The 19034-nt window shown below is 47.7% G+C and overlaps 1 protein-coding gene across 1 annotated transcript in view; it reads right to left on the bottom strand.

The window, feature by feature from the left end:
- LOC307058695 (store-operated calcium entry regulator STIMATE) overlaps positions 1-14218 on the bottom strand; it is a gene marked incomplete at its 5' end in the record, with an annotated part of 52330 nt that extends 38112 nt beyond the window's left edge. Inside the window, one exon of the mRNA XM_079712294.1 lies at positions 14059-14218. Coding sequence (XP_079568420.1) covers positions 14059-14218 — 160 coding nt within the window. The remainder of the gene's footprint in view (positions 1-14058) is intronic.
- Positions 14219-19034: the final 4816 nt, after the last annotated feature.

The following is a 19034-nucleotide window of genomic DNA, read 5'->3' as shown; positions in this document are numbered from 1 at the left end:
GGTTCAAGCTTTTTTTATCCTAAGAAACCTTTGCCTTTCCCAGGGTCACAAAGATTTTCTCTTACGTTTTCCTCTAGAAGTGTTACAGTTTTCACGTCTACATCTGGAGCTGTGATGTATTTTTACTCAATTTTTAAAAAATTTATTTATTTTTGGCTGTGTTGGGTCTTCGTTTCTGTGCGAGGGCTTTCTCTAGTTGTGGCAAGCGGGGGCCACTCTTCATCGCGGTGCGCAGGCCTCTCACTATCACGGCCTCTCTTGTTGCGGAGCACAGGCTCCAGACGCGCAAGCTCAGTAGTTGTGGCTGACGGGCCTAGTTGCTCCGCGGCATGTGGGATCTTCCCAGACCAGGGCTCGAACCTGTGTCCCCTGCATTAGCAGGCTGATTCTCAACCACTGCGCCACCAGGGAAGCCCTTTACTCAATTTTTGTGTGTGGTATCAAGGCTTGTTTTTAAGCCATGTACTCTTTTTTTCTAGGGCTAGATAAGGCATGATTCTTTTGAGGTGTCTAGTGAATGCCCCCAGTGTTCAACAACGTCTCTCACGTTAACTGGAAAGAAAAACCTCTTCCTGTCCTAAATAGTCCAGCTCATAGTGAAACCGAGCAGGGCCCTGTGGGGCTCCCAGGCTCGGAGGTCTTTTTTGTCCCCCGTTTCTTGTAGGCAAGAATCCAGCCTCCATGACCTTTTCTGAGTTCCAAAGGGCAGATTCGAACAGTTGCTAATTGAGGAGCAGTCAAGAAACCACTTGAGGCAAGATTAAAGGGACCAGAGAAGCTCATCAAGATTAGGAGACCACCTGAGACGAGATTAAAGGAGTGCAGACCCTACACACACCCAGATCTTGTCAGAGCCCCCATCCTTGAACCACTGTCGTAAAACCCTCATCAAATCATCTGGGGTTGGGACACACAGTTTTTTGAGGCAGGAGCCTGCTGTATCCCCCTGTGCCGGGCAAAGCAATAAAGCTATTCTCTTCCACTTCACCTAAAACTCTGTCTCCAAGATGCAGTTTGGCACTGGTGCACAGAGAGGCAGAGCTTTCGGTAACAACAGCTTTCCCCTCGCTCTGTCTTGTGAGTTTCACCTATGCACACACAGATTAATATCCAGAAAAGGACTTGAGACCTCTGAACAAATGTCTTGAGCTTTTCCTCTATGTAGCCCTTTTTTCTCGATATTGTCCCTGAAATTTCCAATTGCTCTGGCTTCCTCAACTTTGTCTTCTCAACTCAGCAAGGCTGCTGGACTCTGTTTGGGTTGCTCCTAACTACTCTGAGATCTGGAAACTGCCTCCAGCAGAAAGCTGAGGGGAAGACCAGAGGGCTCAGTTCATTATTTTCTTTTCCCTCAGGGATCCTGAGCTGCCTGTTGTCCAATTTCTGCAAACGGTTGTTTCATAATATTTTGGCCTCTTTTCTGACTGCTTATAGAAGGAGGGTGAGTTCTATACCAGTGGTCCCTTCTCTGGCAAAAGCCTCTTCACCTACATTTGCATGGGCTGAAGTGTTAAATTTATCCACATAGGAAAGATTCCTCCGGCTTCAGCGACATGCCCTACTGGATTCCAATCTCAAAATGAAGAGCCTTTGGCTTTTCCTAGTCCACCTATCATGCCTAGAAAAATAACTGCATTGACGCTCTCAGCGAAAAACCAAGCCGATGAGGGACAATGAGAACCAAATGGTGTTGAAGAACTCCACACACAGAGGACATGGAAGCACAGAGGTTAGAGAAGCAGCGTCCCTGTGCCACGAACTGCAATGTGAACACTGCACACACAGCAGTGGAAAGCCCCAGCACTGGAGTGAGACACACCGGGTTTGAATTCCAGTATCCCACTTATTGGCTGCCACAACCTTAGACAATTCACTTAACCTCTCTGTGCCTCAGTTTCTCCAGGTATAAAATAGGGTAATATGAGTACCCACCTCATGTGGCTAATGTGAGAAGTAAATGGTAAGGCATGTACAGGGCCTGGCACATAATGAACACTCTACAAATGTGAGTGCTCACATTTGTAGCACTGTGAGCAATACTGTGAGTGCTCAGTATTGTCACCAGACCCAAAACTGGCCAAAGCACCTTCAGAGCCTGTGGTTCTGCCCTCCCACCCAGAAGAGGTTTTACAAGGAAGACTGAAAATAGATCCTACATTTAAATGGTCTCAAAATACCTCCCCACAATTTACTTATTAAGTACTAGGGGGAAATGTTACCTTCACACTGGAGACACCCAGAGGAACCATCTTACCAAGATGTCAGAGAATTTCACCAATACTGGGATAAACCAACATCAGGTGCCTGAGGGCCTGACACACTGAAGAGGTCACAGCATCACTTATGCAGCATCCCCACCAAAAACACACAGCCTGGATGTAATCATGAGAAAACATCAGACAAACCCAATCTAGGACATTCTACAAAGTCACTGGCCTGTACTCTTCAAAAGCATCAAGGCTAAGACGACAATGAAAGGCTGAGGAACTGTTACAGACTAAAGAGATGTGACAACTGAATCCAAAGTATGACCCTGGACCGGGAGAAAATAGCTATGAAGACAGTACTCAGGCAATTGATGAAATCTGAATATGGACTGCGGACTGATAATAACATGTTAACGTTAAATTTCCCGAGCATTAATAATTGTACCATGGTTCTAAAAGAGAACACCAGTGTTCTTAGAAAATGAATTCTGAACTTTGTAGTGATTAGAGTGTAGTGATTAGAGAAGAGAAAGATCTCAGTCCCCCCACCTCCTAAGTCTCATTGCTCTCCCTCTGAGCAGCTTCCCAGTAGGGAGCAAGCTTCTGCCTCGGCCTTGAGCACCAAGCCAGGGCGCCAGCACCAGCTTGGCAGCCAAGCCAGCCCAGCCCAGCCCAGCGAGAGGCAGAGCCATGCAGAGGCCTAACCTGTACAGCACAGACTGTATGTCCTTCAACTTCAAAGGAGAGCAGTAATGGCTAAGGTCGTTAGGGAGCGCACTTCTTGGAAGATGCGGAGGATATAGCGAGGTCGGGTGGGAGGAGAAAAGCACTTAGGGGAAGTAGGACTGTGGGTAAGGGGAGGAGGTAGGAACAGGTCTGGCAGGTGTTGGGGCTGAAAGAAGAGCAGCAGGTGGCATCTTGCTGCAACCCACCGTCTGGTACCATGGCTGTTCTCCTTGGCCTGGGCTACAGTGCAGTCTGTGGTGGCTGGAATGTCTGTAGCAAAGAAAGAGCTCAGAAACGGACATGGGGGCACCAGGTCCAGGAGCCCGGCTGTCCTTCAAGACGCCAGGATGCCATCTTAGTCCCAGGCAAAGAAGGACCCACTGCATAACACCACTGGCAGCCATGGCCAGTGGGAGCAAGGACCCAGGAGCTCCTGGTATGGTTCAGCGGTCCACCTGCTCTGAACAGGGTCAGACAACGCCCCACCGGCGCCAGCTCTCCTTGCCCTCATGCCTCACATCACTGCTGACCAAAATTCAGCCTGAGCCTTGTCCACGCTGGCCCAGCCCGAGAACCTCCATTGCTGGGAGAACAAAATCACTGTAAAACGGCTGCACCCAGGACGCTGTCCCATCCGCAGCAGTGGTCCTTGAACTCAGGCAGGTCCTTAGCAAGACTACAGTGCTTGTTGGATGTTTCCCTGGAGATTTTTACCTATTTGGCGTATTAGTAAATTATTTAGTTTAACACATGTTGAGAAAAACAAATCAATATGCAATCTGCTAAGCAGACTGAGAGGCAATTTAACATTCCTGTTTACTCTAATTTCATGTAACAGAAATGATTTTTTTTTTCCAGTAACTGATGAGATTTCTCACAGAGAATTTGGGGACAGAATTATACAAGCAGGGCTCTTGCCAGAAAAAACACATTCATTTAAGTCTCCCTACACTGTGTCTGTGGGACCCCAACACCCGGCCCTCATCACCAGCCTGAGGGTGGGGCAGCGGTGGAAACAGCAGACCTGCAGTCCTCAAGCCTGCTGTCTGGAAACCCCAAGAGCAAAATCCCAGCCGGAAGGACAGCGCATGTGTGTTGCACACCGTTCAAGGGAGCGCTGAGTGAGTCTCCGCTCCATGCATGCCCTAGATGGAACCACGTGCAAATATTTTAGCTCCAAATTCACTACCCAGATAGAAAAACCTGCTCTCATGCTCTGACGCCGCCTGGGCAGAGACACAGTGTATGCGGGGCTGGCAAGAGGCCCGTGTGCGCTGCCACTGTTCTCTCTTTCCTCAGGACCGCGGCCTGGCTTGTGTCATTTAACCCAGGAGTTGTCACTGCATCATCTTTCTGCATCATTTTTCATGTTATTAAGCGAAAATGTCTTCAAAGAAAACGGAAAAGCCCATGAAGAACACTGATGAGCTTAAGAGGCTGGAAAAGCCCACAGACTAGAACACAAGCTGGGGGGAAATAAAGCATTTTGAGAAAGGTAAATGTGTAAAAAACGCATGTGTCCCAACCTACTGTGCACGCAACTTGGTCCATGAGAGAGAACAGAGAAAAAAACATGAAAGCTCTTGACACCTATCACTCACTGGTGATAGGAAAAGCCACAAATCCTCGACACCAAGTCTTTAGAAGAAATTTTAGAGCCAAGGAAAACACTGGTTGAGCGCCCCAGCCTAACCCTTCCTCCCCGCTCGCCCTGGGGGAGGCTGAGCCTCGCCAGCTCCTGCTTCCTCCTCCGGCAAAGTGGCTCAAGTGGAACCTGACCACGGAGCAAGATGCCCTTTAGAATGCAAAGGGTGCTCTAAATCAAAGGGAACACGGTGGTGGGGGGCAGCTGCATGTCGGATAAGCCAGGGCTGCAGTAACTCAAATGAGAAGTCTTTTTCTCACAGGCAAGCATGCGATTTCAGGGGCTGGCAACCCCGCTGTACCAGTGCAGGAGTTCTAGAACGTGCCGAGGACTGAGTTCTCACGGGAGAGGTTCTTTAGCAAAGCCCAATGCCACCACAGCCTGGGGCCCCACTCAAAGGGGCTAGAGGTTTCCAGGCTTATTCTCTGTGACCACACCCAACAGCTGTCCACAACCAAGGCTGAACCAAAAATCCAGGGATGGAAGCATCTCCACTTTGTCTACACCTGTGTGGAGTGCGGTGGACAGTCAATAGAAGCCGGTTACGAATAAGGAGCTGCTTCCCTTATTAGCTAAAAGCAAAAAGCAATGTCTCCAGAGCCACACAGCCTGACTCTACCACTTACTGGCTATGTGACCTTGGGCAGGTTACTTAACCTCCCTGTGACTCAGTTTCCTTATGTATGAGATGGAGACAATATTAGCACCCACCTCTCAGGGTGGCTGTGAGGACTAACTGGGCTAAAACACAATGCCTGGCACTGAGCAGGCCCAGCAGGTCTGCCCCCACATCATCACACCACCTATCTCAGGAGGCACACTGCCAATAGGCTAGGGGGCTGGGAGAAGGTCACTGGGTTCCCCTTTCTTTTCCTGCAGCCCCAAAGATACAAACAGTAGACCTTCCCTGGGAGACCCCATGAGGTCTAAAAGGAATGTGATAAACTGCTTTAAAACAAAGGTTCTCAAAGAAACATGCAAAAGGAGCCTGAGGTATGGACTTCCCTGGCGGTCCAGTGGTTAAGACCCCACACTTTCACTGCAGGGGGTGAGTGTTCAACCCCTGGTCAGGGAACTAAGACCCCACAGGCTGTGTGGCTCGGCCAAAAAACAAAACAAATAAACAAAAGGAGCCTGAGGTAAACACAGAACCTGACTTGATTTAATTCACCATCCTTTTTAAGCTTAAGTTGTAGAAAATAGGCCTGAAATTGAAAAAAGGCGGCTCTCTGGAATCCCTCCAAGCACACTGCCTCTTTTGCTGGGAGCCTGTGTCCCCACTATCTCCAGCCCCCAGAACCGATGGCCACGCTCATGATCTCCTACCTGGACCTTTGCCCTCATCACTCCCTCTGTTTCGAGAGCCCCTCACATCTCCTTCACCTCCAGTGTTGTGACCAAGCAGGGCTTCCTCAGAGATGGTTCCCAAGGTCTCCTGGCAGAATCCCTCATCACTCCTCTCAAGTCTGTTCAAACATCTACAGCCCTCTTCACACTGCAATGGAATCATCTGCCAGCACGCACGCAGCCCACTCCAGCTGTGAGTCCCTCAGGGACAGGGGACTGGGTCTCAGCTCTTCTTTGTCAAGGCCACACTTGGCACCCAGGTCCTTAACAGATCCATTCTGCTAGAGCTCGCATGAGAGTCTGCATGTGACTGAGTCTACAAACTGAACAATTGTAGTTCTTAACAGGGGTGATTTTCCCCCCAAGGGACACTGGGCAATGTCTGGAGATACTTTGGGTTGTCACAACAGGGGTGGGGGAGCTACTGGCATCCAGTGGGTAGAGGCCAGGGATGCTGCTAAACATCCTACAATGCACAGGACAGCCCCCCAAAACAAAGAATTATCTGGCCCAAGATGTCAATGGTGCCAAGTTGAAAAACCCTGGGTTAGATGGATAACTTCCTAGCAGTGGAGTGATCTAAAAGAGATGCACGGACCACTTCTATGTACACATGAAGAAAAGGATAACTCTTAAGGGCCATCACTAACTCTTAAGATTATTAACTACGCTCCTTATAATCATATAGCACCAGGGAAACAAATTCTGTGAAAACTTGCAGGTAACCTGAAATACTGAGGGCCCTGGAAACTCCTCCTCACGAGTTACAGAATGGATTCATGTACGCCTCCCTGCAGCTCCGGGAGGCTCCGCCTCAGAGGCTGGACCTCAGTCCCAGGGTGGGCTCGCCATCCTCACATAGCCAGGGCAAACCTTCACAAAGGCCAAGGCCAGAAAAGCGAACCTAAGATGGAATTCAAACATGCACGAAAGGACTGGTAGGTCTTTTCAAATTGATGCATTTAACGTTATCAATAGCCACAAAATAATCTGAAGTTCCAGATAATACTCTGGACATAAAGAAGAATCATTAAGAAAGAAACTCGGAATTATACAAAAAGGAAATAAAAAAAGAGGGGGGTAAAGTAGCCAGGGATAGAGAGTAATAAGTGCACCTGTGGAAAGGGGTGAAAAAAGGCATCGGGGGAAGTGGCTGAGAGAGACTGGGGCCTGAGGGACCCGGCTTACATCTCAGCTCTGCACCTACCAACAGGTACCTTGTGCTACACACTTCACCTGCCCACTGTCCTTGTTTGCAGAATGAAAACAACCCCTCCCTTCCAGGTTCCTGTGAAGCACTGTCAAGTGCTGAGCGCAAGAGCCGGCATACTAGGGACTCAGTAAAGAGCCAGTTGCAGGAAAGTGGGCTCCAGCAGCCTGTGTTACCACCTGCTACCACAGGACCTGGGGCTGTTGAAGCCAGGGACTCGGATGCAGGTTCGTCACCTGTAAATGGGTTGCCCCAGTCCACCCACTGCCCGCTCAGGGCCCACGTGAGACTCTGTAGGCGAAAACACAAGAAAGGGTGAGGTGAAGGAAGGAGATTATTACTTACACCAAAGCCACCTGGTTTGAGTGTCTCCTAACTTGGAATTGGCAATCACTATACTGTCTGGGTTATAGTTTTTTTACTATTATGCAGTCTAAGAGAAGAGGGCTAAAGGTAAACATGTTGAGTAAACAAGAAAGAAAGGGAAATGTTTAACTTAATTCAGAAAACAATTTACTCAAGCACTTGTGAGATGTTCCTCAACTGAGTTCTGAATGTGAATACTGTAATGACAATGAGGATGACATCCCCCCTCCTACTATGGAGGGCCCAACATGTGCCTGACACTAACCCAGCTTCCTTACACACACCCTTCTAATCCTCAGTTCCAGAAAAATCATCATTCCCATCTTGCTGGGGAGGAAACCAAAGCTTCAAGAAATACATGGGTTGCTCAAGGGCAGTATGTGGCAGAAGCAGAAATGAAAGCCAGGTCAGATGGGTTCCAGAGCCAGGGATTCTGCTATTTTTAACCATTTGTAAAACTCCTTCAACAGGAGGAGACTTCATCTTCATGCAAACACTATACTAACTGCAAAGGATTTTAAACAGCTCATTAAAGCAGTAAAGGCTTGATAGGTTCCTATAGGGCAACACTTAAAAAACAAAGGTATTTAAAAGGCAAAAAATGCATTACAACTCAGATTGTCCCCTAATTCAGATAACTCCCTCTTGCCCTGATTTTATTCCAAATTAGTGAAGTTTTTATTATAAATAAAGGAGATCACCATTATGGATAAATGCTACCAGGTGAATCAGCATTTAGAAAACCAAAAACTTTCTGAAAATAAGGACCCCCTAACGGGCCTCCATGCTAATGTTGGCTGTACTCCTTTCCCCTGTGGGCACAACAGCAGCCTGGGACAGAATGCTCTTCCTGGGCCTTGGCTGGCACTCCGGGGTGGGGGAGGAAAGGAAGGCGACATTATTGACTGTGTGATGGGTGCCAGGCCCAGAGATGGCACCTTCACATATGAGCCCATTTCAGCCATCACTGAGTTTCGTTATTTTACCAGAAGTGAAAAGTTACTGGGAAACAGGATATTCACAAGATCTCAAAGTATTACCGCCAGAGAGATAATGTATTAACTGCAAAGGGGAAAATGTACCCTATAAGGGAGAGAGCTGGAGACGTGCCCTCTCTGCCCAGTAACTGACCTTATCACTAACAGTGGGACTGATGTCATGTGCCGCCTGGTGCTGTGTAACATGAAGCACACAACACTGCTCATGCAGTGTTCTCGCTGTAAAAAAGGTTATCGCAATCTAATGGCTCCTCCAGACCAACTCAGGAAACACAGGGGTCCATGAAACGCTCAAACACCGCAACAAGGTAACAACCCAGACAACTCCAGAAGGTGGGGCACCGTCCACAACAACTAGCCAGGACTCTTCCAAAGGCAATGTCAGTAAACAACAACAAAAAACAAAAAAACTCATGTGTATGTGTGTGTGTGTGCGTGTGCGCGCACGCACGTGTGTAGGGGAGATTCTTTTAGGATGAAAGTGACTTAAAAACATAACCAGAAAAAAAAAACATAACCAGGTGCAAAGTGTGGACCTTGATTAGATCATAGTTTTTAAAAAACTCCAGCTATAAAAGACCTGTGACGTTAGGGAAAGTGTGAATATTAGATATTAGGTGATATTGCAGGGCTATAAATTTTCTTAGGTGTGATCATGAAACTGTGGTTATGGGGACTTCCCTGGTGGCACAGTGGTTAACAGTCCACCTGCCAATGCAGGGGACACGGTTTCGAGCCCTAGTCCAGGAAGATCCCACATGCTGAGGAGCAACTAAACCCGTGCGCCACAACTACTGAGCCTGTGCGTCTAGACCCCGCGAGCCACAACTACTGAAGCCCACATGCCTAGAGCCTGTGCTCCACAACAAGAGAAGTCACCGCAACAAGAAGTCTGCACACCGCAAGGAGGAGTAGCCCCCGCTCGCCACAACTAGAGAAAGCCCGCACGCAGCAACGAAGACCCAACATAGCCAAAAATAAACAAATAAAAAATAAATAAATTCATTAAAAAAAAAAAAGAAACTGTGGTTATGTAGACAACTATTCTTATCCTTAGGAGACTCAACTGAAGTTTTTAGGGATAAAGTGTGATGCTGGCTGCAACTTACCCTCAAATGGGTCAGCCAAAAAAAAAAAGTATAAAGAGATAGAGTAAACGTGGCAAAAGGTGAACAATTTCTGAATCGAGGTGGAGGGCAGATAGGCATTCATTGTATTATTTTCATCTTTTCTGTATATTTGACATTTTTTAAGATAAAAATTAGGATGGCATGGGGACAGGTGATCCCAGGAAAGGTTGTCCCAACATGCCTATGTCTGTACAGAACACACAGGGAGGCCAGTTCACCACGTGCCAAAACAGCAGGGACTCATTTGAGATTAAGGTTCAAAGCTGGGTATACTAGTCTGTGATGTTACTTTGGGCCTCAGGAAAAATACTATCATTTCTCAGCACCATCAGTGTTCTCATAAAACAATGACACCTTCTCTCAGTTGGATAGTCCCCAAATCTGTAACATGAAAATAGGCAGGTAGATTTATCCAAGCTCTCAAAATGCTTGTTTTGTTAAAAAGCCAATTCTGTCTACACTTCAGCCCAGGGTTCTGATGGTGCATGGTGAAGGAGGCTTGAGTTTGCTTTACATTTACAGGTCCTGAGAGTAAATACCCCTAATGCCAACACACACACTGGCCAATACTGACCTTTTGCTGATGGCTGGGCCACTGCCCTGTGCTGGAACACACAGGGCAGCTCCAGGACTGCTCAGCTCTGCTCTGCTGTGACTTCACTGAGTCACAGGCTACAGATAAAGCCACCAAAACAAGCTGCTCGGCAGGTAGAGCATGACAAAGGTCCCTCGTTTAAAGCATTTCCTTCTACTGAGACACCCGATGACTTTCAGTGACACTCCAGAAAACCTAGAGGGGGAAGGCCCTTTAAAAGCTTGCCTCTGAGTTTGTTTGGCTTTCCTTGGACACACAGGGTACCTTAGCCGAAGCCTCTGGAAAGTTCACCCCCTGAACAAGGCGATGCTGACACTGGGACATGCCAGCAGATGGCGGCTTGTATGTTTATGCAGCTTAAAGAATCAGCTATATAGATCAACTGGCACACCAACTCTCAACTGCCTGGCCAGAGACGTCTGGAAATCCCCACACAGTGAGCCGAGCACCAGCATGAGAAATCCCTGTGACAATCAAAATCCTCTCTTGAGATATAAGAGGGTCTTCCTCCAGGTAACCTTTACTTCTAGGTAAAAAACACAGCAACCTGTAAATGGAGAAAAAGTAATTTTCTGGGTAGAAAAAGAAACATAACAACAGTGGTCTGGGGGCTTCCCTGGTGGCGCAGTGGTTGAGAGTCTGCCTGCCGATGCAGGGGACACGGGTTTGTGCCCCGGTCTGGGAAGATCCCACATGCCGCGGAGCAACTGGGCCCGTGAGCCAAAATTACTGAGCCTGCGCGTCTGGAGCCTGTGCTCCGCAACAAGAGAGGTCGCGATAGTGAGAGGCCCGCGCACTGTGATGAAGAGTGGCCCCCGCTCGCCACAACTAGAGAAAGCCCTCGCACAGAAACGAAGACCCAACACAGCCATAAATAAATAAATAAATAAAGCAAACTGTCAACAAGTAAAAATAAACACTAAAAACAAAAAACGAAAAAAAACACAGTGGTCTGAGGATTCACTGAAATCAGGATGTGAAGTGATGAAAAATACCACACGGCCTGTCTGGCAGAGAAATGGGTCCATCCTATACAACAGAGCTGGTCCAACAGGAAAACGGAATAGTGCCTGCCCTAAGAACTGGGGAGTTGTCAGAAGTGTCCGAGCCCGTTGCCCTGGAGGAGGAAAGCACCAGAAGGGAAAAGACTGTGACTCCAAAGAGGAGAGGGACTGTTAGTTTCAACTGCTCAGGAGAGATGACTGGTATTTAAAATGTGCTTGGGGACTTCCCTGGTGATCCAGTGGATGAGACTCTGTGCTTCCACTGCAGGGGGGCATGGGTTCGACCCCTGGTCAGGGAACTAAGATCCCGCATGCCACGCAGCACAGCCAATTAAAAAAAAAGAGAGAGAGAGAAAATATGCTTGAAGAAACCAATGATGGAATTGATAAAGGATGGAGTGGCCTCATCTTAACGAACCCAGACCTCCCTCAAGGGCTGCAAGGTGAGCAGTCTTTTCATGGGAGCCTGGCACTCCTGAGAGCAGCTCTGCCAGACTGAGGAACAGGCACTGTGACCAGGAAGACAGCCAAGCAGCTTGCAGGAGCAATTCCTTGAGACCACCTCCACCCCCTTTCGTTTTCCCCAACAAAGTCCATTTCAAAATGTAAAACAGTTCCTAAGAGATTTCCTCCTCTGCCCAGCCCTGCAAAATGGAAAAGCCCCACAGTTCTATTTTAATAGAACCAACAAGTTAAAGAGAAGAAAGGTACTTCCCTGACTGGGTCTCGATCAGTGGGACACCCCTTGGGCTGCTGTCTGCTTCTAGGTGGGAGAATAGGGCTCTCGATCCATGTCCATGCCTGTATCCAGGGCAGACATGGCTCTAGCCTTTCCAACTCTTCCCCCCATCACCCCTACTCATCATTGTCCCAGGACCTACTACCCAATGCCACAAGCTCCCTCCACGTCTAGCCTTACACTGAGCAAGAAACCACTTCCTAGTTCCACCTTTGCATACGGAATATACCAACCACGGCGGGATCTGCACTTGTGCTCACAGTGAAGATTAAGAAGTGACTGCGTCCCTGAAGACCCGCAGGGCCAGCACCATCACTCTGAACACATTCAATCTGGCACACTTCTCAGCTGTGAGCAACTCCGCCTGTCATAATCACATTTCCCTCTCTGAATCACAAGTATCAAACCCCAGGGAATTAGTGGGGCCATCAGCACCTATCAAACCCATGAAAATAGCCAGGGCTATGCTAAGAAATCTTAGGTCAGGGAACAACATAAAACTTAAGCCGGGAGTTCCTTTAGGGAGAAAGGGCGGCCAGCTGGAGGAGAGAAATGTGGGGAGGGGGGTGCAGACCCACGCACAATGTCTCGAACATACAGACATACAGTCCATGCACCCAAGTCTGAAGCTGATTTTCGCTAAGTCGTCACAAATTATTACTGTGCAAACAAGTGGGTATTTGTTCAGCAGGGAAAACAGCAAGGCAAGTTAGAGACTAAAAAGGAGAGCAAAAGTAGCAAACATATACAGTCTGGGACTTGTTGCAAGACTTACGAAGGCCAGGCAACCAGAAAAAAAATGGTGTCCAAGAATAGCCTCTTCAGGGTTACCTAAAGCTTGGGAGAATTCACCCAAATAAGCCACACATCATAAACAAGCAAAGCCGCAACTCCAGCAACTGGACCCTACAAGACGCACACACACAGCTGTAGGATCCTTCCCAGATACCAAGGAGCATACCTTCTGCAGGAACTTCCCATTCTACCCACATGAGCACAGTGGGGAAATTTTGAGAACAAGTCATTTTGGAACTAACACCTCTGTCAAAATAGTTATAACCCTTCCCTTTCCCCGAAATGCAATCACAGGGCTACTAGGCCTCTTGTCACTTTAATAAAAGGAAGGATGTACACTAAGAAAACATAACCCCTCAACACGTGGCACACATGACAACACGTTAGAACTTCTGGTTCTCCAGAAGGGCTATCTGGGGTTTTCTTCCCCATCATGAAGCTCTCAAGGAAGGGCCCCTGATGACTTAGCACAGGAATTCTAAGACCTCCTCAGACCTGAGTCTGGTTCTCCACTAAGCTCCTAAGTTGCCCAAGTCTCATGGAAAGGAAGGATACCTGAAATATAAACAAAAGTGGGCTGGGAAAGGGAACAGCCAGGGGAGACTTGAGATGCAACTTAATTAGGAAAGGCTGGGACAGAGATGGAACAGGTGAGCCTGTTCAGGAAAAGGAGAGGAAAAAGGAGATGCGGGAAAGAAGGCAGTCTGGGTGGGTCCGGCTCCAACCAAAACAGAAAATTAAGCTGAGGGTGAAGGGGCGGGGCGGGGGAAGTAGTACTGGGAACGGAATGCACGGCCTAATAAGCCAGGTATTGCAAGGTGGCAGGATTTACATGCGAACGGGACATAGTAAATCCTGAAGTGAAGGTGAAGAAAAAAGCTCAGTATCAGACTGGGGGCGAAGGGGAGGCTAAGAAGAGCCTTTAAAAGGGGGCAGAAAAGAATATGCCTCCCGGGGGTCATGGCCGTAGGCTGTTAAGTGGAGGAGCTTTAATTTGCGATGACACGGTTGCAGGGGAGCATCTCAGAAGAGAGGTGTGCGCGGGTGGGAGAAGAGGAGTAGGGGTGACCCCTGACGAGAGGCTGCCGCGATAAGGCGAGGGACCCAGGACCCTGGGTCGGGGCCAAAGATCCCCCTCGTCTGGGAATGCCCAGCCTGGGCTCGCGGGAGGAAGGCACCTTCGCCAAAGGGCCCGGGTCCCCAAGGCCTGAACTCCTCAGGCAGGAGGGTCCCCGAGGCCGGCGGGCCCGAGGCTCGCGGCGCAGGGCTTCAGGAGGGCGGGGGTCCCGGACTCACGCATCAACGTGCTGAAGGCCACGACGCCGAGCAGCCCCTGCAGGAAGATGCCGAAACTGTGCATGAGGGCACCGCTCTCGCAGCGGCCCGCGCCGGACGCTACGGTGGAAGGCGGCCCGCCCGGCAGTGAATGGCTCGAGTTACCGGCAGGACCCTGCATGGCGGGCCTGGCGAAGGGCGCTGGGCGCCGCCGCCCGGCCGCCCGCCCGGCCTCGCTACCGGCGGGGCCCTCACCACCGAGCCCAGAGCCCGGAGTCCGAGCCGGGAGCCGGTACCTCCGCCCCACGGCCGACTCGGCGCCGCGCGTAACGCGACGTCTGAGACCGCAGTACCTGATTGGCCAGGCCCGGCGTGGGGGCGGGCCTTGGCCGCTCCTACTCTTCCCCCCACCAGGGGCGGGGCTCCGGCCGGAGAGGGAGCGGTGTTTTGGATCCTGACCACAGGTAGGACAGACCAGGTGAGCTGGGCTGCGCAAAACGGATTGAGAGCCCAAGCCCGGACTCCGAGCTCCAGGTCGGGAAGGCAGGAGCAGGGAAGATCTGTGACAATTTTTTTTTTTCCCTCTAAGATAAACCCCTAAAGAATTCATGAAAAAATACTTCTGGATTCCACCCCCAGATTCCGATTCAGTTGTTCTGAGACGGTGGCCAACAATCTGCATTTTCGGCAAGCAGCCTGGATTATTCTGAGGCAGGTCGTGGAGAAAAACAATCTGACTCCGCACACAAGCATTTTCTTTCCAACCCAGACCTTCGGAGTCCTTGTAGTTTCCTTGTTAGTACCAGTATCCTGGCCAAAGGCTTGTCTTAGATTCATCATTCAGGCCCCGAATCGACTTTTCCTCCCATAAACGTAATGTAAATGGTCATTTCAATCCAACTGCCTTCATTTAAAAATATACAGGGTATATGCTGTAAACACGTGGATATAACCCCATTTTGTTCATTTTGAACGTGATTCATATAAGAAAATCAGGTTGTTGGTATTTGTCAGTCTCCAGGGCCTCCCTCCACACACACATTTATTCCCACTCAACCCTGACTCCTCAGAACCTGCTCCCTTCCTCTACTAGGGCCTTTAGTCCCCATTCTGTCACCTACCCTCTCAGCCGCCTCTGGCTTTTCTCCAGACACCTCTTGTTGGTGCTCTCAGGTCCCTGACCAGGACTGCATCCACTTAATGCCAGTGTACACACAGTATTATTCCAGTAGACACTGGGTACACTTGTTGAACAATAAATACCAAACCTAGGGAAAGTTCCCCTAAAGATAGCCATCAAGAAATTCCAATTACATAAAAGGTTCAATGCTATCCAAAAGCTTTCTTGGTTAATAGGAATATTAACTTGATTATCTGGAGAACACAAATGCTACTGGCTCCCTAGAGCCAATTCTCCAGCCCTTCTCTTACAATGCACTTCCACACCTCTGTGCCTTTACATGGCATTCTATCTGCATGGAATACTGTTCCCTTTTCCCTGCTCCATGAACTGCTACTCATGCTTGAAGGCCTGCCTGACCCCCCTGTCCCCACTGTGCATCCACATTACCTTGTGTGTGCTGCTCCACTAGAAGTTTTCAGACTGCTAAATTAGACGGCTGTACACACCTCTCTCTCCCAGCTGAGTGTGAGCCTCCTGAGGGCAGGAACTGATTTTTACTCAGCCTTGAATCCAACATAGTGCCTGGCACAGAGAGCATGCAACAAAATGCTTTTTAAATTAAATTGATTTTTAATTTATAAAATTAAAAACTCTCCACAAGTATTGACCATGGGAAAATACAGAAAATCAGGTTAAGAAAATAAACAGGTAAGGAAAAATTGCATTACCGTCTTTAAGTCTAAGAAGGTCCCTTATGGGTATGTACGCTCAACAGTTACAGTCCACGTTTAGAGAGAACCAAACAATAGGATGTGTCCTTAAAGCCGAAGAGATTGTAGTTGGGCATAAGGAGATTATTAATTGCTTGAAGACACAGCTCAAGGAAAATTGCACATAGAGCTGAAAAATGAATTTTTTTGACAAAGCAGGGCTCTGCACATCCAGATGTGGAGGAACCTTAAGGCCCATCGCTGCTGTGCCAAGGCAAATGGAAAGAACAAGAAGCAGTCTTCAGAGATCAGGGCAGAGTCCTCGGTGCCGGGAGCAAGCTCACTATGGGAAATTCTGCTCTTCCTACCTTTTCTGAACGGCAATTAAAAAGTACCCAGATCCAGAGGGGAAAGGATCAGACAGCAGGATGGGGGGAGAATTCTGGAAAGGTTAATTTTATTGAAGTAGGAAGGAACTTTCTCCTCCATTCAGAGATGATTCTCTGAGGTCCCACTGGAAACAGTTTTGAAGGATTTACTCTGGTCAAGATGCCTTCTTTGCTGTCAAAGGAAGTTAAATATACCTTAAGACCTGTTTTAATTTTCTCACGACCACTTAAAACTGTCATAACATACCACACGTTTATATACACTCTTATTTACAAACCAAAAAAAAAAAAACCCACGCAAAATATTCATCCAAAATAGTTATTTTTTAATCCCTTGAAGTTATACCATCAAACTTGATGGCAGTTATTTTAATAGGTATTCTTGTGCATATTTCTCCTTAAGTATACTTTATCCTCAATGCGTAACTTTTAAAATTAAAAGAAAAACAGTAAGCAGGAAGGATACAACGCAATATGCATTTCATTTTGTTCCAAACAAGCAGCTTAAAAAAAAAAAAAACAAAGGATAACATACATTAAAGTGCATCAGTTCCAACGAGTTAGTATTAGAAAAGGGCCTAAGGACAGTGCTGGAACCAGCCAGGAGTCCCACCCTGGAAGGCCTCTGATTGTCTTCAGAGAATAGTCAACAAAAAAAAAAAAAAGGAAGAGGAAAAAAATGAGCACTTAAAAATCTCAAGAGAAACATTCAAAGTACACTTCCCTAGAGACTTCTTGCAAAAGAAGATAAGTTTTAATTTTGTCTAAACTTTGTAACCTCCCTCAGTCATCTGCTTTGTGACTTGGTTTGCCCCAAGAGCCTACCTTCATCCTTTCAACACTATTTGTTCACGCTCATATCCACTCTGCCAAGTTAGGCATGCAGTTAGATAAACTAAAACATGTAGAAACCTGTAGGACTGAGTTCCCACGCATCCTGAGAACAGGCACACCTATTAGCAACGGTAGCTTCATGTCACTAGCCAGTGTCATCCTTTGCCTCCAGAAATAGTTGGAGACCCTTGCCTCCCACAGCTTTAACTCCACTACTGGTGGAGTTAAAGACATGTCCGGCAAGGCTGTGGCTTGTTTCCCTTTAAGACAGTCCTTTGCGATAGGCCACGGCACCAGAACAGACCCAAATGGTGTGTCAGGTCAGAAAAGACATAAAGGAATGGAGTTTTAGGCCTACTTCTCCATTCCTCCAACCCCCACTCCTGGTTCTGCTGGTTCTTGCAAAAATCTAAGACTTCTGAAACCCTAGAATGAAGAAAATCGATCTCCAGTGCACTTATGGCCCACCACCTTCTATACCTTCACCCCTAAGGCTGCCCTCAGAAACAGAACTACCTGTGAAATCTGGTACAAGTACAGAGGAAATCCCAGGTGAGCAGGCTTGGAACCAGATCCATTTGGACTGGGCTTGGAGTTTAGAACTCTCCTGCCAAAACTCCAAGTTCATAGGTGACTTATTTAGATAAATTCAAATCTCCAAAGTATACACATCCTGACACAATGGGAGGGAATCATCAAAATTCACTAGCAAAACATTGTAAAGTGAATAAAATCAAGGAAGAGTTATACGTGCATGAAAGTGATTGATTTCTTTTTGGTTTTGCAGGAGGCTCTGTCCTACAGGGTTTCCGAGCCAGCACCATGACCATGACACATGGTTACTTTGGGTGGACCCAGGACCAAAGACATTCAAATTTTTAAAGGGGGTACCCAGTCCCTACTGAGACTTATACTTCATTTGCTAGTGCTCCCTTCTCCTTCGTCTTCAAAAGGCCAACTGATAACACGGAACACTTTTGAACTTACACACACACACACATCCCCAATATACAGGACCAAAGTTCAAACTTGGTGTGTGTTTCCACTGCCGAGGCTATGCTCCTAACAGCTCTCTCAGAGTATCTGTGGGCATCAATCAACCAGCACATGGTGTCTTAAATAAATGTCTTTGGTGATAGGCACCAAGTAAACAGAAGTGCCTATGATAGTTTTCCCAATGTCCCCATTTAGTTAAATCTTACCTACAGTTCCCTGATGTTCTGTGTGTGCCCCAGAAATACTTTCTGGCTTGGGAGAGGGGATGGTTCTGAGTACTATCCAACCTGAGGCCTCCTAAAGCTTTTACTCTGTATTCAGTTATGGTATTAGTGACTGAATTCGTACAAGAGAACAAATAAAATGTATTCAAGTCCTCAGGAAGCTTTGGTCCAATGCCCGCTCCCTCACAGTGAGAAAAATTTTACTTCCAGGAGAGGAGCATATAAAGGTCAAGTTCTGAACTGGTTTTCTATGACTGCCTCTATCGTAATTCAAAAAATATTTACCCAAGAAGCCCATCCCTTCCAGATGTTGGTAACTATCCTTCCCTGACCTCTATAATGTAGATGCTGGGAGCCACCTACAATGCTAAAGAAAGGCAGACAGGACAAAAGCTCCCATTAATGCATTTCCTGCATTAGCCACCACAGTTCTGCTTCAACGGAGAGGAATGGAGGTGGTTTACAAATGAAAACAGCACAGTCTCCAGAAGCCCACAAAATATAGTCAAAATGTCACAGCAAATCTTCGCATGCAGTAAAAGGTTTCCCTAACACACCAACGCTACAATAATAGGCTTATATTAGTCAGTCAGCTTCAAGGTCCAGGAGCATGATATAATCCATTCACCTGTTTCCAAGCTTGTCAATTCAGGATCAAAAATGGATCCTGGAAAACTTCCTGACCTTAGGGAGGCTATGGAGCTAGCTGAAGGCGAAATTC

Source organism: Hyperoodon ampullatus (assembly GCF_949752795.1).
Source record: "Hyperoodon ampullatus genome assembly, chromosome: 10".
Lineage (NCBI taxonomy): Eukaryota > Metazoa > Chordata > Mammalia > Artiodactyla > Ziphiidae > Hyperoodon > Hyperoodon ampullatus.
This window is presented reverse-complemented; position numbering and strand designations above follow the sequence as displayed.